The 20,921-nt window shown below is 39.3% G+C and overlaps 2 protein-coding genes across 2 annotated transcripts in view; both read left to right on the plus strand.

Moving 5' to 3' along the window:
- The window catches only part of mctp1b (multiple C2 domains, transmembrane 1b), a 37,427-nt gene extending 33,661 nt beyond the window's left edge, over positions 1-3,766 (plus strand). The window contains exons 15-21 of the mRNA XM_006797355.3: positions 132-251; positions 345-455; positions 538-591; positions 1,302-1,411; positions 1,566-1,675; positions 2,333-2,430; positions 3,258-3,766. Of these exons, the coding sequence (XP_006797418.1) occupies positions 132-251; positions 345-455; positions 538-591; positions 1,302-1,411; positions 1,566-1,675; positions 2,333-2,430; positions 3,258-3,329 (675 nt within the window). The 3' untranslated portion in view covers positions 3,330-3,766. The remainder of the gene's footprint in view (positions 1-131; positions 252-344; positions 456-537; positions 592-1,301; positions 1,412-1,565; positions 1,676-2,332; positions 2,431-3,257) is intronic.
- Positions 3,767-10,393: 6,627 nt separating this feature from the next.
- arrdc3b (arrestin domain containing 3b) lies at positions 10,394-18,901 on the plus strand. The gene is made up of 8 exons (XM_006797356.2): positions 10,394-10,926; positions 13,862-13,943; positions 15,484-15,631; positions 15,957-16,059; positions 16,173-16,429; positions 16,914-17,067; positions 17,154-17,308; positions 17,727-18,901. Exons 1-8 carry the CDS (start codon positions 10,647-10,649, stop codon positions 17,802-17,804), a joined length of 1,257 nt encoding a protein of 418 aa, XP_006797419.2. The 5' UTR covers positions 10,394-10,646; the 3' UTR covers positions 17,805-18,901.
- Positions 18,902-20,921: the final 2,020 nt, after the last annotated feature.

Raw genomic sequence — 20,921 nt, forward strand, 5'->3', positions numbered from 1 at the left:
TAAGCCATGGTTGAGGATTATCTGTGACAGTATGTAAATGATGCACACGAGTGGTCCAAGCATACATCCCCGGGAAGCAGCTTAGGTCATGTAAGAACTGAAATGTTTAGAAACATCTTTGTGTCTTTCAGTTGCTCCAGCAGAACTTTAACAGAGTCAAGCGCTGCATTATGGTGCTGATTAGCTGGGGAACTTTCATCAACAGCTGCTTTGAATGGGAGTCTGCACAGAGAAGCATTGTCTCCTTTGTGGTATGAAAGACACTAATGCACACACACACACATCCCTGTACACATGACCGATGAATGATCTACTGAGTGTCACGTTGTTTTGCTTTCTATTAGCTGTTTGTGGTGGTGGTGTGGAATTTTGAGCTCTACATGCTGCCACTAGCCTTGCTGCTTCTACTTGTGTGGAACTACTTCTTCTGCTCCAGCAGGGATGCAGCTGATGTGGTGAGAAAACAAGTAAAATGCAGGCCTTCTATAAGCACTCCTCTTTCAGACAACGTTACAATCGCTTCATTTTCTGTTGTAGTCCATGGATGGCATGTTTGAATGGGAAGTTGATGAAGATGATAAAGAGGAAAAGGTAATGATGTTTTAAAACTATAAACATTAATATTCAATAAAGTTCAAAACTTAATAGGAACATTTTTTCATACTGCCTTATCATCTCATCTAATCGACTGCGAGAAAGGAAAAAAACATATTTATCAACGTGTCAGAGTACTCCTTACATTGTGGTACATCTTATCACCTGTTGTAATATTAACCAAGAGACTTCTTAATAGAGGAACACAGGTGTTTGGCTTATCCCAGGTTGCCTTTTAGGCCTTCAAAGATAAAAATGTGTTTCTGCCTATCTGCATGCTAAGTATTACATTATATAATATTGGTTTCCTAAAAAATATGAAGGTAAATATGCCAAAGTAGCATCTGGCATTCTTGTGACCATTAACCTCGTAATAATAAAAATAGCTCTTTGTTAGAAATTTATGTAGTACAAGTGTTTCAAACATTTAAGAGAAAGTCTTTTTGTGTACAGTCTTACGAAGTTCAAGTCTTTAAAGAGTTTAAGGTCTTTAGGGCTTTTATTTTGAAGGTTTAGATGCTGCTGACTGACATTTTAGAAAGAACAACTAGCTAGCTGTCTCAAGTTCATCAAAACCAAGATAAGGCTTCCAAAGTCAAGATGTGTTTTCCTACACAAACACACGGAAAAATTACTTCACAATCACCATCTGGACAGTCATGCCTATGATGCCTATGTGTTCATGATGTTTCTCCTGTCCCTGTCAGGACTCAGAGCCCAAAGGCTTTATGGATAAACTGTACGCCATTCAGGACGTGTTTATCAGTGTTCAGAATGCTCTGGATGAGGTGGCGTCCTTTGGAGAGAGAGTGAAGAAGTACGTTTTCTGGGTTAACAAGTTTCCTCTCTGATTTCTTTTTGCAGCTGTTTGTTGTGAAGCTGTTAGGTGTGACTTGTGATTTTTCAGATACATCCAGTTGAATGTTTTTTTTTTATGAAGCTCTTTTGTGCTTGTCCTTTTCTACCCGCAGCACTTTTAACTGGACAGTGCCTTTTCTAAGCTGGTTGGCAATCACTGCCTTGTGTTTGGCCACATTTCTTCTCTACCTCATACCTTTACGATACCTCGTGCTTGCATGGGGTGAGTCTTGATTTCACAACACACAGACGACTACACAGACAGACAAAAAATGTTACGCTATGTTGGTGGAGAGCTGGTTTCAGTTACATTTTTGTGAGGCTCCAGATCATTTACCTCAAAATTATGAAATATGGCACTGGCTTTAGGGGAATGAGGTCTCTGCCCTTCTAGATGTTTAATGAAATACTTAGTGCTCATATTTTTTTTTAATGTTTCTATCTGATGGATGTTATCAAATGAGGAAAAGCGCCTCCATGATGTCACTCACTGGTTTCTGGGCTCTATGTTCTAAATGATTTATGCTAACCATGTTGGTTTTTGGACCATATTTGTGAGAGTAGAGTTAGCTTTTAAAGCAAGCAGTTTCCTGGAAGAGAAACCTGCTACTTATTGCCAACACAGTAATAGAATAAAAACTATATTAGTTATGGCATTCTTTAAAATACCAGGCTGCAACCATCTTAATTCATAGTGCAAATGAGCATTTTTACATGGGACTTTATCAAAGCAACTTGATTTGATGGTTACCAAAAAGATCTTGTAGATCTTGCTTTAGTGTTGTTGTATTTATATCATGTAATGGACAATGGTGACTCAGTCTCAGCTTGGACTGCTTGGTCTCTGCTATTCCTCAAACAGTTGTTTTTTTTTTTGCAGGTGTGAATAAGTTCACCAAGAAACTTCGTGATCCATACATGATCGACAACAACGAGCTTCTTGACTTCCTTTCCAGAGTCCCCTCTGATGTTCAAGTGGTGGGTAATTTTGTAATCCATGAAGGATGCATGTAAATAGAGGTACATCGTATGTAGGAGAACTTCAGAACAGGAATTTTCACAAAACAAATCCTCAGGCTACAACGGCTGTCATTCACGAGGCATTCACGCCTCAGTCCCTGAGTTCTCAGTCAGTGTACTGCATGGACACAGTTAATACTGGAAATGTTTCCTTTTCAACATATTGGAAGAACAGTATTTAAGTGAATCACACAGCTGTCATTTACTGTGTTTGCATCTTCATTAAACTCATAGAAAATCATTTTAAAGTCACATTTATGTGATAGATGAAGCACATAATCACCACAGGTGTCCTGTTTGCTGTCGACAGCTGCCTGAGCATTAGTGTTGTGTGTGGCTTTAATAAACACCTACAGGTATCACACAGAAGATAACATGAGACCTGCTCATACACACACATGTAACCTGATTAAAACACATTAGTAAATTATACTCTGTGGTTGTTTGTACAGGTGTGGTTAGACACAGGTTTCAGGTTTATGTGGTGGTTTTTCAGAGGGAGACTTTCCTGGATTTTCTTGTGCTCCATCTAAACTCTTAGGAATCATTCAGAGAATGAATTTCCTCAACCTCAGCTACCCTCAACCTCTGACTGCGCATTTCCCCTTCATGCTACCACGCTGTTTCCAGAGAGAACGCTCAGTGTTTTCTCTGTAAGAAAGTGAAGCTGGGACTGTGTTGCTAGATTAGGTCACTGGTGCTGCTCTAGGTAGATTCTATATTGTATGAACCAGAGCTGGAGTCTGTCTGTTGTCACAGTATTATCTGTTTGTGTTGATGGACAGATGCAGTATCACGAGCTGAAAGTTGACCCCGGGCAGAGCCCCAGCAAACGCCGGAGGACAAACCCGAGCTAGCTGTAAACAATGTCAACTATCTTGTTTATATGTTTCTTGTAAATTTTAATTATTAGGAGAAGTTGTAACTGTTAAGTGTTTTCTTTTTGTTACTGAGGAAGGACACTGATTTTCTAAATCTTTTAAAAGACAAGACAAACTTGTTCATGTTTTTTAATCTCTCTCATTTCTCATAAGAACTCTGCACACAAACTAAGTAACTGTGCTGTGGTAATAATAATGATTGTCATGAGTATACATGTATAGTGTGTCCCAGAGTCTGCATGTAATGATGATGTGCTTCTGTTTGCATGTAAGCATTGCATCTCCAGCTTTTTTATTTCTCTCAACATGTTTGTGCCATTTCAAACAGGATGCCAGCGTCCCATGCTATGTTGAAGATAGAGCTGCATTCATTTATACACCTACAGTAAATAAAATCTCCTATTTGGAAATATTATCTTTTTCAGGAAACAGATGAAATCCTGACATCTCAGCTCAGTGTTTTTTTTTCTTTTTGTCTGCTTCTCACCTCTTCCAGTTTGCTTTCTCTGTTTCTTTTTGTGTTTTTGCCTTTTTGGACCACATCTTAGTGTTACTCGACTTACTCGTCATCTGTTCTTTTTAATCACTCGTGTTTTCATGATGTGATCTGCATGTCTGCGTAAGCTGCTGGTTATATGTGTTTTGCATGACTGAACAGAAATTATATGCAAGGTGCTGAATGTGTTTATCTCTGCAAACTGCACTGACCTGATACTGTTTACTCTTACCACCAGATCATTACGTCTGTCGCGTTGCACATTATCTCTGTCTGTTTCCTGTTGCACTGTCTGTAATTACTGTGGTTGGAATGAAGCCAAAAGTAGGACAGACTGTATCAAGTGTGTAGCATTCCTCTGGCAAAATATATTTCTACACAGACCCACATGGCTTTCTGTGTCTGATATGCAGTTTACAAAGTGAGCTTGAGCAGATCCCTTAGAAAGATTCATTATATTTCCAAAGGTGGTAAGTAGTGTCTACATAGAGGGACTCATGAATAGGGCTTACTGGGAACAGGCCTGGGGGAGCTGGATTCTCTCTGGTCAAATTAAAACAGCCTAAACCATGAAGCCGACAGATTTACACCCTTCCTGTTCACTTCTTGTGAAACAGTGACTGCCTGCAGTCTGTCAGTGATGATAATGTTTGACAGACTAAATAAATCCAATGAGTTCTTTTAACTTTCAGTAAATTAGCACAAGGAAAAAACTGTTAATGAGAAAAGTGAATCTTAAATTCAAAGTAAAGTAGAAGATTTCAATTTCAAAGATTTGTGTTGCAAGTAAAAATTTTGTTTTTAAGCTGTAGTCTTCTGACTTTTTATTGCAAATTTTGGTTTATGAAATTAATTCAGTGATTTCTTTTTATTAAGTAGTTCACTGTAGCACAAAGAAACACTGGGGTAGGATTGTAACTCAAACATCCAACTAAAAGATTATTTTCAAAATTTACTTTCACTGATAAATGGATGGCAGTAGTTAGCACTACCATCTCAATACTCCAGCAACAAGGTTCTGAGTTTTAACTCCCTTTGCCAGTAACGGCTTTGTATTTATCTACCAGCAGGGGGACCCCTTAAGTCATGGTGGATGGTAGAAGATGTGTTGGAGTCAATTTAACAAGAAGTATCAGTTGACTTCTAGTTGACTAAAACTGAACTAAATGTGCTAACATTTTAAATTCACTAGCATAAAAAAAAGCTACATTTTGAGAAGAAAGTGGGAGCTAACTGAAACATTATTATATACTCTCAACTTCACCTGAAAGAAAATCAATGTATACAGGAAATGTTTTTAGCTCAGTTTGTCAGTCTGATCAAATGTTCTCACAGCCTGTCTGATGAGTTTTTAGTGAAAAATTTGAGACTTGGGATGTGAGCATGATTGCCTTCACAAGGTGTTGTGTGCCTTGTGTTTAAAGTTTGAAAAGGAGGAAAAAATGAGACTTGAAATGACTGAAAACTGCTGAAAGACTTAAAATAGCCAGGGATTTAATTATTTGGCCTTCACTTTGTGTGCCATGTCTGGAGAAAACCGTGACACTGCACTTCTGAGAAAACTGAAGGTCAGAGATCAGAGCTGCTAGTACTAACCCATCAACACTTGTTGTAATCACTTGATGTAATCACTGCTAAAGTAACTGCTTTAACTGAGCAGCCTGCGGAGTGAGCTCTGAATACATTATTATATTTCAGTTTTACGTTTTTAAGAAAATCTTGTTGTTATAATTCTGGGTGTGAAATGTGAAAAAACAGTGGATTTAAGCTGCAACAGAAGCCTGCACCATACCAATATGCAAGAAAGTTATGTGAATAATTATATCGCTTCCATGCAAACTAGTTTAGAAAGCATACAGACACATGCTGAATGAGGAAGTACCAAAACAGGCAAAACTGTGCAAAGCCAGATTTTAACTGATGTCTTTTCTTTGCTCTCTGCCCATCTATTTGAGCTCAGTTTTATATAGCACCAAAATATTGAATGTCAGGCCACTTTGAACTGTGAGGTCAAGACTGGATTAGACAGAAACCCCAACAATCCCCTATGAGGACGGTGAGAAGAGAGAGGGAGACCGTGGTGAGAAGGAAATCTCTTTTCATCAACAGAAGATCCCAGAAGTGACCAGTTTGGGGATGAACAAACAAACAGAGAATGGGATGTTGTTGTTTTTTTTATCTTACCATTATGAAAGAAGTAAAACTTTTATTTCTTGTGCTTTTGAATTGACAGACTTACTTTTATCTTCATGTCAAGCATTTAGAAGACTTTTACATGGCAAGAAAGGCCCTGTGATGAATCTGTCCAGCGTGTAGCCACTAACCCAAAGTCACCTGGGATAGGTTACAGCTTCCATGTGTATCAGTATAAACACATTTATTTTATTTCATGTTTGGGATATTTCAGCTATTATATACTGTATACACTACCAGTCAAAAGTTTTAGAACACCCCAATTTTTTCAGTTATTTATTGCAATTCCAGTCATTCAAGTCCACTGAATCGCTTTAAATGGTTCATTTGAAAAGCTTCTTCAGTTCTATGAGCAATTGGTGGAGAGTCCCAGATTTAAGCCCTATTGGGAGCGTCCTTTCATGTCTTTGACCTGCTATTGATCGTCTGATTAATCACATGAGTTAAGGTGTGAAAACAGGTGTGGGTCACTCAAAGAGGAGTGAAAGAAGCCATCTATGTAATAATGTAATAGTTGATATACTTCATATGAGTCCTTTGATACTCTTTTCAAAGTAATGTCTGAATTGGAGATATAAGAAGAAATCTTGATGAGGAACTTCACATCTGTCTGAGATCATTTTAGTATCGATAATATATAAATTCTTGGTTGCCATAAAATGCACATTTTATGGTACTGTGTAAACATCTGCAGAGGCCTGTCTAATAAAGACAGCTCTATGGGTTTCCTCTTTTCTGACTGCATCAAAGTATAACAGTTTTATTTGTGCTGATAAATAATAATCTTTGGTAAGTCCATCCCTCCCTCATTGTGTCATAATGGAGAGCTTATAATTCACACCAGGAAATTTACCTTTCTAAATGAATCTATTTATCACCTTGTCTTATTCTCTAAACTGATAATCACGGATGTGGATAAGCAAAACTAGAACAAACAGAGCAGTCTGGGCAAGATATTAGTTTTTCCCACCATTATTCTACTCAAGTTCTAATGGCAGGAGAGCCCATCTATCAAGAGCCTTGTTTCTCTTTTTATTGATATGTGCATAATTTTCAATAAAAATTGACTGCATTCATAATCTTATACCCAAATAACATATAGAAGTAGCTCCCAAGGTCTCCTAGTATTTCATAGCTTGAGAGACTAGGGGAAGTTTAAACATTAATATTAAGAGTATACCCTGCATCTGCAACAAGTTAATTAATCTAGAAACTCCTCGTTCTGAATTCTGATCATGGTATTGTCTGCCTGAAGAAAAATGTTATACTCCGTTTCCCTTATTGTAATAACATTGAGCTCTAAATGTGGATTGATCCTCATCAATTAATAAGGGCATCACTTCCTCCAGTCTTTTTGTTAGAATGGTATGTTTGTGTATATTTTTTTAAATCCTGGCTCGTTACACTGACTGGTCAATATGCGCCACACATTGGTATGCTATAGGTCAAAGTCTGTGGGACCAACTGGCAGGGATCCTCACCAGGTTGTTCAACCTCTCCCTGACTCACAGCACCATTCCCACCTGTCTGAAGGCCTCCAGCATCACTCCCAACAACAAAAAGACTAGAATAGACAGCCTCAATGACTACACAGCTATAACCTCACAAACAGCTTCTTCTCCTGGGCCACTTGGACAGTTAACAAACATCAGCACTCCACACCCAAACCCTGCCTACAAATCTGGGCCATGGTCTGAGTAACTCCCATCACTCAGGGTACTCACACACAGACTCTATTTAGATCAGCTCTTGGGAATAACCAAAATGACTGCCTCACTCTGGGGGTATGGACTCTTTGTTTTGAAGTATAATTAAAAATCTTTTGCAATAATGGTACCAATTCTTCCCTCAGTACTTATAAAACTCTCCTGGGAATCTGTCATTCCCCGTCAATTAGAGTAAAAGAAGAAGACTTTAATGCCTGTTAATTTATGAGATGCTCTTTCTTTTGTAAATTTATCACTGTGCAATCTCCAAGCGGAGGGCAGGTCTCGCTTAACAAGAAAGTGTTCTACTACTTACTTTCTTAAAAGTAATGGATTATGTTACTTAAGTACTCCCAGGAGAAAGTAATTCATTAATTCTTGTTACATTACTTTCTGGTTTCTCTGTAAAATGACCTGTTGTTGTGGAAAAGCAACTGTTGCTGTGATTTCATACTATATAAATAAAATTGAATTGAATCGGCTTCTCCAACACGCACACTTAATTCAGCTGATTGTAGTGCATGTGCAAGTGGAATCGATAAGCAGGATAGATAGGCAGGCTAACACTTCCAACGAATAGAACTACTGGGAACTGGCTCTCTACAAGCACCGGTTCTTGATTCCCATCCCTAGCTACATCTGAACAAACCACAAGATTTCTGGAATAACGAGACCAAAGTGGAGATGTTTGTCGAGAATCCACAGCAGCACCTTTGGAGAAAACCAAAAAGCACAAGCACCTCAGACCAACTGTCAGCTTGCTGGTGAAGGGATGATGATTTGGGCACCTTGCCGTCACTGAGTGGAGCATAAACTCCTCTGCATACAAAAGTGTTCTAGAGTCAAATGTGAGGCCATCTGTTTGGCAGCTAAAGCCTGGATAAAACTGGGTCATCAACAGGACAATAGTTTATTTATTTAAAAGGGACAGTGGATAAATGTAAATATTCTAGAATTCGCTAAAAGTCTATTTTTCATCTGCAGTCCCTGGCAGGTCAGACAAAAACAATAAATAAGGAATTTAGCACGCCATCAGGCAATGTACAACAATCTAATCCAGGCAACAAATACATAAAATTACAACCAAGAATGTTATAATACAATGAAACAGAAAACAACAAATAAATAAAAACATACAACATTAAAGATAACACATATTAATATCAAGCTAGTGATCTTGAATCTGGTTCCTCTTTAGCCATCGTTTGAGATTAGTTTTAAATGTGTTGAAGGCAGCAAATTCTCTTATTACAGCTCGAATATTGTTCCAAAACTCACTACCTTTAACTGATAACACCTGTTTACTGAATGTTGTTTGTCTAAAAGGTATTGCACAATCCCCTCTGGATACTCTTCCATTGATATTTCCTTGAGGCGACTTTTGTTGTGATTTGGAGCTATATAAATAAAATTGAATTGAATTGAATTGATATTGCATTTAAACACAAACTCCCCCAACCAGTCCTGCATGGACTTGCTCTACCTTATAAACAGAAAAAGCTAACGTAAATATTTTACATTTTAACACTTTTTTTTTAACATATTGAAGGGAAATGGTTTGCTGTCTAACACTTTAAATGGCTTTATAAATAAAGATTATATTGGTTTTAAAGTAGGTGTACTTGCCACTGATCAATTACTGAAACAGTATTCTATATGAGAATAAAATCATAGAAAAGAGAAACAATTTGGCTGCATTTTTTGGCAGTGGTGATCTAATTTGTCTAATATTGTGTAGGTCACATGATATGTTCTTAACATGATTCTCAAATGATAAGGTGGAATCACCAAGATATTTAAATTTGTGTAAAAAGCTCTTGTCCTTTCAGAACAACATCAGAGCATAGTCTTGATGTTGGTCGTTTTGATAGAATCATGCAAACAGTTGTTTGTAATAGAGATGACTTAGTCAGCCACTCATAAATACACTTCATCGCTGTTGTCAGCTTTTATGAAACTTCCATATCAGTCTTTGCCAGGTAGAAAAAACATCATCATCTGCATGCAGCAGGGTGTTGATGTTCTGAGATGTATGTCTTAAGATCTCGTTTTCTTATTTTTAGTCTATTTTACAGCAGGTTTACTAAGTTAGCTTAGTATTAATCATCTTTACAAAAACGGTCTTCAGTACTTCTGGGATGTTTACTTAAAAAAAATTGCTGCCATTTGAGAAAAGGCATCTGTAGCTACAAGACAGAGTCACCCAAGAGCGGTTTACAAGGTGGATATAAAAAATAAATTAAAACATAAATTAAAAAGGTAGAAATAATACAAAGTAAAACGATAGCTTTTAAATCGCCATTTGATACCTCAGTAAATATGGCCTATGCCTGTTGCAGCAGTCACTTAATCGTCTAAGTGACAATACGTCACATTAATAAGGAACTGGGAGCATTAAAACAGTTTATTCAATTCTTTATTGCACACCGTGCCTGTGTATTCGTTTCCACAAACCGTCTTATCGTTCCAAGATTATTTTTAAAAACTCTCTTTTTGTGACAAACCCTGTGGGGACAAGTTGGCAAACGTCTTGTCTGTAAGTCGTATTATGTCAGCGGCGGAGGCTGAGCCGTGCTCCTTTCTGTGTAAGCAGGCTGGCCAGTTCGTGCGCACATGCTCAGTGAGGTCATTTGTGCGCACGGAAGCTTTAAGAGCGCAGCGCTGGAAGCAGACGCCAGCGAGGATCGGTAGAGAAGCACAGGCGCACTCGGAGGAGGAGGGCGCAGATCTCCTGCGGACCATCAGCTACCAGATGAGCCATCACTGACAGCCGCAGACCCGGCTCTGCGCTGGGCACCCGGAGCGAGGCGCATGCATTTGTGCCACACGGCTCTACTCACAACTTGTTCTCCATAGACACTTTTCCTCATCCTGTTTACTTGTCTATTCGTTGTCATCATGGTACTGGGCAAAGTGAGGGCCTTGGCGATCTACTTTGACAGTCTGAATGAGAACAACCTGCCGGTGTTCTCCGGAGGAGACCTGGTGTCGGGGAGGGTTGTTGTGGAGGTCACTGGGGATGTGCGGGTCAAGAGCTTGGACATAACCGCGAGAGGAGTCGCCAAGGTCCGGTGGACAGAGTCGAGAAACGCCGGAGCAAACACGGCTTATACTCAGAACTACACAGAGGAGGTGGAATATCTGCATCATTACGACACCTTGATAGGAGAGGAGAGAGGTAAGGAGTTGCTCCTTTTTCTTCTGCTGTTTCGTGATCTGTGTGAAGTGATGCGGCGCAACTGATCACTGCAAACTTTTGACAGAAGCTCGTCCCCAAACTTTCTTAACGCGGAGTGCATAGTCATGTGCCAGAGCCACAGAACACCGGGACCCTCCGCGCAGTGGTACTGATGCAGCAGCTGTAGGCGCGATCCATCCTCACTTAAAACCAATTATTAAAGCAAACGTTTGATACGCGAAGGGATGAGGGAGTCTGCTTTTATATGTGGACTGTCTGGATGTTGTCATCACAGTGAGGAGGGAAAAAGTTGAAATCTTCCAGTGAAACACTTGATGAAAAAGAGCAAAATCGAAAACATGGCGCTTCGTGTTTTAGAGCAACATTTTGGTTGAACTAATGGCACAAGGACCTTTTTACTGATGACATCTTCAACTAGGCTAGCACAGGCAACTCCCTTTGTTAGAAGCGGTTCAAACCTGTTCAGAAACTGCCAGCGAGAGAGGGAGGGGGGAGGACCAGGCTGACGCTCAGCGCGTGTGTGTTGTAAAATCAGCTGCTGCTCCTAACACTTGTATACCTGTGTTGGAGGACCAGATGATTTGGGTATGAGTAAAACATGTCACATGAAGCATTTAGGTCACACGTTAACTGTCTGTTCAGCAGGTTTTTTTTTAATTATTAGAGGTTGGGAAGATGAATAATCTCAAAACTGAAAGGATGCAGCCTGCAGGAGTCTGGTCTGTGGACAGAGCTTCTTTTCCCAGCAGTCTAGAGGCACAGCTTTTGCTCTTTGTTTACTCAAGGATGGATGGTGGAAAGGTCAAAGGTCAATAAGAAAAGAGACAATTTCACAGGTCTGGCAGAGTATTTAGACTTAAACAAAGTGCTGCATCCACCTGGTGGCTGTCTCTGAAGACTTCCAAAAAATCTCATGAGCTTCCAGGAGATGCAGCTTGGCTCTTTGTTGTAAGTTGAAGACATCTTTACAACATCCTGGAGTTCGAAACGGCCTCTTTGCAGATCTCACTTTGACCAAATCACAGTACAATAGTGTGACAACACAAAAAGTAACACATTTTCAAAAGTCTGAGCCTTGAAGTATCAGATATTTGCAATTTTTTAAGTTTAACTGATTAACTTACCATTAACAGTCGTTGTATGTTTTTAAAGGTCTGTCAGTATTTTTGAACAAATGCAATTTTTTAATCAGTAGATAGAAAACTCAATTTAAGCGGCTTATTTGTCATTTCATTGATTTTAAAAAAAATTCTTGGTAAGTGTGACTGGATATAGTCAGGTTTGGGCAGATAATGAAAGGGCAGGATATTCCACATATCTCCTGTTAAAAAATCCAGTTTTATTATTGTCATCCTTTGCTCAGTTGAATAATGGCTGTTACAGTTTACATCAACCAAACCAGAACATATCCAGCGTCTAATGATGTAACCACTCGCATTTAAAAGGTGACTTTGCAGACATATCATCATTTTTGCTTGCTAAAAGTACTTTAAGTATTATTTCAGCTCAGCTGGTAAAATTAAGCCTCAACACTAAACTCTCACTCACTCTGCTTCTACGTGGGTCATATCTCTTTTCTCTAAGCACAAAAGTGCCTGTCAGAAAAGAAAGATGAAACTAGCTGGGTGTCTTCTGATAACAGGGCATGACTGTAGAAGAGGACATTTTTCCTTCATCCGTTCAGTGGTTTCAGAGTTTGCGTGAGAGCGGCAGGTTACCTGGAGTTTGCTGTCACTGTGTCTATAACACCCTTCCTCTCTACCTCCCCCACCTTCTCCTCTTTCATGCCACACACCACATGGCTGGGCTAAATGTGGGCAGGGGCTTGCCGGGGCTGAACCAATCAGAGCGAGACTTGCAAATCCATGTCACGTTGTCCACCAATGGGAGGACGAGTTGTAATGCGTGCGTTGGAGTTTCCAGCTGAAGGAAGCTGCTCAGTCTGGTTCATACCGGTCTACTCCTGCTTGCTCCGTGTTGCCGGTGACTTGACAGGGCGCACGCTTATACGCGCACTGACATACACACACACACTGGCCGTTGATGACAGTTCTCATAGCAAACACAGACATACATAAACAGCAGAGACTGAGGTCGAAGCAGAGCTGAGGTGGAAGGAAGCTGAAGTTCAGCGGGAGCATTTAGACGCAATATCACACACAAACAAAAAGAGATGAAATGAGGAAGTGCTGCTTCTCCCACAGGGTGTGTTGCTTTGGCAGCCCTCTGACACCGCAAACAAGCTGCTTTTTCGCATTCAAGCAGAACAACTGTTACTAGAGTTTCTCAATAAATTTTGTGACGGTAGAGAGAAGACTGGATGTGAGTGCTTCCCAAAAAGTGTAAGATATAGCTAACAACCCATTTTTTAGGGCATAACCTCATAAAATTCAGAAGGTCTCCAGGGTTGCATCTTTAATTCTTGTTGTGATTGACCAACAAAGCAAATATATTAAGCATAAAAGACCAATTCAATTTTATTTATCTAGAAGTATGGTTGGCTCATGGTGCTTTCTATTGTAAATACCCTACAGGCACAGGTAAAGCAGGGCTTGTTTGTTTCAGAGGCTGAAAACAGCTGATAGCAAAGTTTAATATGACAAAGAGCAGCATATCTGGAAGCTACAAATGCAGTTTTGCTTTAAAAAAAAATCTTTTATGGACATTTTTCCATCTCCAATTGTCCCTTTTTTTTTTTTTATCTCCAAACCTTTTTGTCCTCGTGATCAAATGCCTTTCTTTGTGTGTGTGTGTGTACATGTGTGTGTTTAATAATCCCTCTGAGGTGAATTGGAGTTCATTGTGTAATAAGGCTACGTGACATTGTGCATCCATAGCTTGTACCAAAATGTAGGAGGCTAGGTGCAGTGTGCAGGTGTACTCAGTCTCAGTCTCAGTGTTCTCTGTCTTTCAGATGAGGACTGTCCAGAGGAGGGCGTGACTGTCCTGCACCCAGGCTTACATGAGTTTGCTTTCAGCTTCAACCTGCCTCAGATGTGAGTACATGTACATGAGAATTTCATCATTAATTCTGCCCTTCACTGCATTTCACTTTATTTTCGTCAGAGCTGAGGTTTTACAATTTTACAGTCTTGAGAAGAAACATTTGAAGATTAAACCTAAGATTTAGAACTATTGTCCTGTTACAATAAAACAATCTTTAGTTGTTGCCTCATGTCAGTGAACTAGTTATTCCACACAGTTTTATTTAAAAGGCTAATCACCTGATTTTAGGTCATTTAATTACATAATTTGCATTAAAACTGTATTGAAAACTCACAAAATTGTTTTTAGAAATCAAAATTTAACAAAAGGATTAAAAAAATTCTCAAAGATCAACAAGAAGAAATGTGATGTCAAAACATGTTCATGACATGGTTGCTGACAAGACTGTGAAGAAATAAATGCATACATTAATAAAGAAAACTGAATGAGCTCTACTTCCTGTTTTTGTTTGTTTTTTTGTTTTTTAATATTTTCTGTTATTATTTTCTGCTTAAATGTAACGCAACACAGAGAAAAATGTGTTTTTGAGGAGCTGTTTTCTATTTTATTCCCACATTATCCAAAATTGACATTTAGTTTCTTCACTGGACATTTTTGCAAATGAGTGCTTCCACATCATGGACAAGATTATGTATAATTAACATTTTTAAGCTAATACGTTTTTGTTGTAACACAAAAATATACAAAACTGCCATGGTGGTATCCATTAGCTAATATTTCACATTACATAAAACTTTTCAGTTAGAAATCAGTCTTATTTCGGTACATCTACATTAACCTAACTGCCGTCTCCACTCTTGATGTTGTCTCATTAAAAACATATCTTCCACAGATACTATCTTCTAATATTCACATAACCAAAGTAATTGAGAGATACATCAATCTTGTTGATGATGTAAAAAATCTGAAACTTGGATAACAAAACATTTGTAATCAGGAAAATGTATCTGATGAAATACAAAATTAGGAAAATAAGGGGGTGGAGCGGGTATGGATAAATAAATAGTATCAGTATAGAGGCACAATAATGTGGTTACTGGTTACTTTTGAAATAAAGATTTCGCTTACGAATATGAACCTGCTCCGTGACCTGTGTAACTGCAGCTGAGGCTTCATGTTTCAGATGTCTATAAGCAAATTTTAAGCAAAGTATCTGTTGCCGTCTGTATTTGTCACATGGTTTTGTTTATATAACTGTTTGAAGGCCCAGACAGGTACAGTTACCTAATTTTGTTTCTTTTTTTTGAAGATTAAACAAAGATTAGAGACAGATTTGTATACCAGGACCCTGAGTTTTACCTTGTGAACCTTTGGAGGTATTTGACCCCTAGGTTTTGATAGTATATTTAAAAATGAGGGACAGCAGTAAGAGACGCTGACCTTCAGTTATTTTTTTTCTGAGTACCAGGACTTGTTGTACTGGTTCTTGTTCTGAAGGAAAGGATGTTGAACTTGCACACAGAGCATAACCACAGACCACCCACACTTTTTAATCGTCCTCCCTTCCCGTCTTTTCTTTTTCTTTCTCAGGGCTCTGGCGACTTCCTTTGAAGGGAAGCATGGCAGTGTGAGGTACTGGGTGAAAGCTGAACTGCACCGTCCATGGCTGCTCCCCGTCAAAGTGAAGAAGGAGTTCATTGTGTTTGAACACATCGACATCAACACCCCCCTGCTGCTGGTAAGCCTGTTCACTTTACTAGGAAAGTTCAGATCCGTATGACTCCCAGTGCACTGCAGCCGTGTAGCTTAGCTTAGCATTAAGACTGGAAACATTGCTAGCACATCTACAAGTAACATGTTATTTATCCACACAAATAAAAAGATAGACAGCTTTTATTGTGGTGTTACTCTTAGTTCTTCTTCCTTTGCTGCATTGTTCTCTTGCTGAAAACAGTGGTGTTAAAAATGTCAAACTGCTCCTTTAAAGGGTCCAGGTTCTGAGTTGAATGCTGTTTCTTTAAAATCTTTTGCCAGCAGTTTAAAGAGATCATATGTGTTAACAGGCCCCTCAGGCTGGTACAAAGGAGAAAACGCTGTGCTGCTGGTTCTGTGCTTCAGGCCCTATCTCCCTCAGTGCCAAAATAGAGCGAAAGGGCTACACACCAGGTAAGCCACACCTCCTACAACTTCCCCCAGGTGTTCTCTTCTATTTTTGAGAATTCACTTATCTTGCTTCTCTCTCAGTCTGACAGACTGATTTCTTCTCCCCTCTTTCCAAGGTGAGTCAATCCAAATCTTTGCTGAGGTGGAGAACTGTTCATCACGCGTTGTGGTCCCTAAGGCCGCGCTTTACCAGACTCAGACCTTCTTTGCTAAGGGGAAGGGGAAGGAGATCCAGCAGCTGGTGTCTAATGTGCGAGGAGATCCTCTGCCACAAGGGAAGAGCCAGAGCTGGGAGGGAAAACTGCTCAAAATCCCTCCTGTGTCCCCTTCCATCCTTGACTGTCCCATCATCAAAGTAGAATATGCCCTTATGGTGAGTTCACATGTTTTTTCATATGTTAAATGAAATATGATGCCAAGCCTCCCTTTGCTGATTTTATTCAGGGACACTGACAGGAGCATAAAACAAAGGATTCAGAATACAGAATATTTGCAAGGTTACATTTGTCTGATAAAACTGCATATTCCATTCAAAGTCAACTTGATAAATAAGTTGGACTTAAGCATATTTAAAATCCAATGAAAAATGCCTTCGAAAAATAAAAGAAAACAAAAGAAAAACAATTATTTGCTACTGACATCTGACTAACTGATTATATAAACTGATTAACTGACGAACCTTTTTATAATACCCTAGCACTATTTGGCTAATAAGCTGGTACAAAAACAAAAGACATATTAGTTCTTTGTGATGTACAGATAACCTTAAACAATAGTAAACTCATCATAAACCTGCTTTTAAAACACTAAAACATTCATTCACTTGTCTCCTTTGCATGTTTCCTTCCTGCTTGCAGGTGTACGTGGACATTCCAGGTGGTTTGAATTTGTCACTCTCATTGCCGTTGGTGATAGGCACCATACCTCTTCATGCTTGCACCACCCGCACCTCCAGCATCAGCAGCAACTGCAGCACTTTGAGCTGGCTGGGCCTGCCAGAGAGACCTGAGGGTATATACTGTAAATGCAGATGCTTGCATGCATGTTTATGTGCACAGGGTACAGAATGTCAACTTACGCCTGTTTGTTTATTGCAGCTCCACCAAGCTACAGCGATCTGGCCATATCAGAGTCTCACAGGCAGGATTATCTGCAGGGATGTGATAGGTCTGACGCAGAGGGTGAGGACCGCGGATCTCTGCTAACATACATCACAGAGTTCAGATATCTGCCTCCGCCACTGTATTCGGAGGTACTTTTATCACACTCACACACAAACACACACAAACACACACGTCACCTCACAGGAAAAGTGCCCAAACAACATAAACAGACCTAGAATGAAATCCAATCTTTGTACAAAAAATATCCAGACAAGACACAAAAACATCTAAAATAATGTGTCATTCAGTGAGCCCAATTCACAAATAAAATTTGAACCACTTTTATGATTTTCAGAACTATCCAAAACAAAGTGAAATCACTAACAAACAGAATTAGGAAGCAGCACCTGTGTGGGTACAAGATGTAGACGCAACTAATAAAGGCTAATAACACACAAAAATACATTTGCCTCACAAAAACAAACTTCACCTTTTTTCAATGTTATAGTTATCACTTCACGAGGATCCTGTAGTCATAAAGCTGCGTTTTCCCCTTCCACCCTCTAGGTCGATCCTTATCCTGACCCGTTGGAGGTGCAAGGGACTGTGGAGGTCAGGAGACCTGACACCTGTCCCTCCCGCTGAGGAGAGTCCGGGATCGCTGAAGCCTGTGCACAAAAAGACAGAGCTGCTCTCAGCCACCTGGCCCACACAGCCAGCTTCTCACCAGATTATATATCACCGTAAATAAGGCTGGACTCTGCCTGACCCGGGGAAAATCAGCTGAGAGAGTATTTGGTGACCATTGAAGTGATGGACCAGGGATTTCAAGCCGTGCTGGATCCACCATATCGTGTGCTCAAGACATGGCAAAAAAAGACAGTTTTTTAACACCACTTTATGACTCTGACAAGGCAGAGAACAAAGACTACTCCAAGTGGTCAGAAGAAGCCTCCTCCTGCCTCACAGTGAATTTTGCACATGCCGTTATTACTGTTTTACTATCAGTGGTTTTCTATACTGCAGATTGCCGCAGGCCTATACGCTACAGTATATATATATGTATATGTATACATAGAATATTTCACTCTAAATGGGCACATTAGTGACAGGATAAGAGCTATCTGCAGTAGTTCAGATGGCTGAACTTGTGACTGTGGCCTGAAGCTGCCACTGTCCCCACTGTCCCCCCTGAACAAAGATGAAAATTCATTGAAAATTCATCAAAAAAAAAAGACAGATGGCATCACTGATGCAGAAATGTGTCACATCAACGACCACCTCGAGCGTTTAGAGCTCACATAGTGTGTGTGTGTGTGTGTGTGTGTGAGGGAAAGAAAGTTTAGAGACCAGATGTAAACCCCAACTGGGTCCACAGAAAAAGCACAACTGCAACTAACTAAGATAAAATACCACAAGTCGCCTGCTGGTTTCAGCTCTAAACTAGAGCTTCTCTCGCTGTAGATTTATCCAGAAGCTTTGTGCTTGCAAAAAAAAGAAAGGCAAAGGCAAAGCATAAAAGGTAAATGTTTACAGTTGCATATATCAAATTGAGAATGTTGTCCAAACATGACTTCTTCCACGTAAAACTTCAGATTACCAAGTGCAATATATTTTTGTATTTGTGATTTTTCTTTTGCACTAGTTTTTCATATACTCTGTTGCTGTCTATTCCATTTGCGCATTATATTGTTGTCATGATCAACTTTTGATAAAAATAAAAGATTTATTTTATAACATAAGACGGTGGATCTGAGTATTTGTTATCATTCTTATATGTTGCAATAACACCCAGGAAACTACTGCAGTGGGTCAGTGATTACAAACTGCAAAAATCGAGCTTAGCATCACGGGCAGGGAATTCTCCAGGAATTTCAAATATTAATCAAAAAGCAGTACAGTACAAAGAATTTTCTAAATTTTAGCGTTATGTACGAGGGGGTATGTCTGGTCACGATTTAAGAATAAACAATAAAAATAAGAATAACATAACAAAAAATTATTATTTAAATTCAGACATGTAGACAACCAATAATGCCTAAATTCTGGTTTAATTGTAAATAATAAGTTTTCTTATCTTTTCTCGACACACATGTAACTTACCGTTCTGGTTCTAGATGCTCAAGTCAGAGTGCAGCAATTTCATAATTCTGCCTGATCTCAGCCTGCTTTTGTGCCTTTGTTTGTAGACGTAACTTGCTTAAAGGTACATATCACGACTTGGTTTCAGAACTTTTATTAAAGAAAAATAATGTGGCGTGTGGCTCTTCCATTGGAGGTAAAGCTCTCCAACACAAAATCATTTGTGTTGATTTGACTTCTTTATCAAGTGGTAGTACAAATGCTTACTGGTATCTTATTTATATGTTTCAGGAGTTTAAAAAAAAACACTGCTAAGGAGAAGAGGCCTTCATCACTGAGTAATGGTGTAAAATGCAAAAATGTGTCACATTAATAGAAACAAAAAACAAAAAAGGGAGGTAGCGCCACTGTGTAAAAATCTTTGTTACACCCTGTTGTGATTTGTTACTGCAGCTGAAGATTCCTCTCCAGCAAGCAGCCTGCTGGAGATGTAGCAAAGCAGATGTAGGACAGAGCTCACATGAGCTGCTGACCTAGTTCCCCACTGCACACTGGCAAACAGCAAGCTTAATGCTGTTTTCACTTGAGCTGTGGCATAGCTTCGCAGGGAAAAAGATGTAAATAGAAATGTTGGAGAATGTGTTTTTGTTCCATTCTCTCAGAAACAGTCTTGTATGTATTATTGTAGGGTCAACCTTACAATATAAAGCGCCTTGAGGCGACTGTTGTTGTGATTTGGCGCTCTGTTACTAAATTGAATTGAATTGAAAAACTGGTCTTACGCTGGTTGTACGCTCTTACTTACATGAAAAAATAGAGTGTTTGTGTGTAGAGGGTAAACACTCATTTATTCTGTGTGAACTCATGGAATCCCCAGGAAACACCTCATAGCCTTTGGCTGACATTTGCTGTAATGCAAACTCAGACAGACACAGCTTCATTGAAACTACTGACACCTATTCTTGTAGAGTCTTTAAAGTCACACTGGACTGGTTTAAGGTTTTCGTCTTTGCTTTTTGTTGTTTGTTTTGTTTTCATATGTGTGTGTCCTCATTAAGGTAGGGATTTGTGTTTGTCAGTGTATAGTTGTTATATATATATATATGTATAGTTGTTGTTATAGTTGTTCACTGGTATTTATGTAACAATGCATTTTAATCTATATGTGTATGTAATGAGTAGTGCAAAAAGCAATTATGTAATTGCTGACTTATTTTAAAGAAAGTCACAAGTAATGTGGAATATATTACTTTTTTGAGTTGCAACACTCCCATCCAACACTTTCCACATCTGTGATTCAAAGCACAGGAAGGAACAGAGCCATGCAGCCACTGAAACACCTACATCAGTGACAGAGAAGGTTTATTGCACAACAAAAACTTTAATTCTGATAAAATATCAGTCATATATCTGATTTCTAGCTCAAGGTCACAGGGTGATTGGAACCTATCCTAGCTGTGACTGGGAGACGAGCAGAGCACACCTTGGATAATAATATTTTACGACAATTCAGCTTCATTCTGATCCAACCAGTTCTGACTTAGAATTAAAGATTTGCCAACCACTTTTTGGGAAGGAGTCTTCAGTCTTGAGCTCCTGCATGCTTAGAACAGCCTGTTCTTCCTCATCTACCGTGAAAAACAAACTGTGCATGAGGGCTGCACCTATGTTCACTCAGTT

Source organism: Neolamprologus brichardi, chromosome 7, assembly GCF_056152115.1.
Source record: "Neolamprologus brichardi isolate AB-2024 chromosome 7, ASM5615211v1, whole genome shotgun sequence".
Classification (NCBI taxonomy): domain Eukaryota; kingdom Metazoa; phylum Chordata; class Actinopteri; order Cichliformes; family Cichlidae; genus Neolamprologus; species Neolamprologus brichardi.

What these genes read in the sequence shown, in the direction of transcription:
- arrdc3b (XM_006797356.2), top strand. Translation starts at nt 10,647, where the DNA reads ATGGTACTGGGCAAAGTGAGGGCCTTGGCGATCTACTTTGACAGTCTG. An exon ending in AGCTTCAACCTGCCTCAGAT is followed by an intron (nt 13,944 to 15,483) that starts GTGAGTACATGT and finishes TTTCTTTCTCAG; the next exon opens with GGCTCTGGCGACTTCCTTTG. An exon ending in GCGAAAGGGCTACACACCAG is followed by an intron (nt 16,060 to 16,172) that starts GTAAGCCACACC and finishes CCTCTTTCCAAG; the next exon opens with GTGAGTCAATCCAAATCTTT.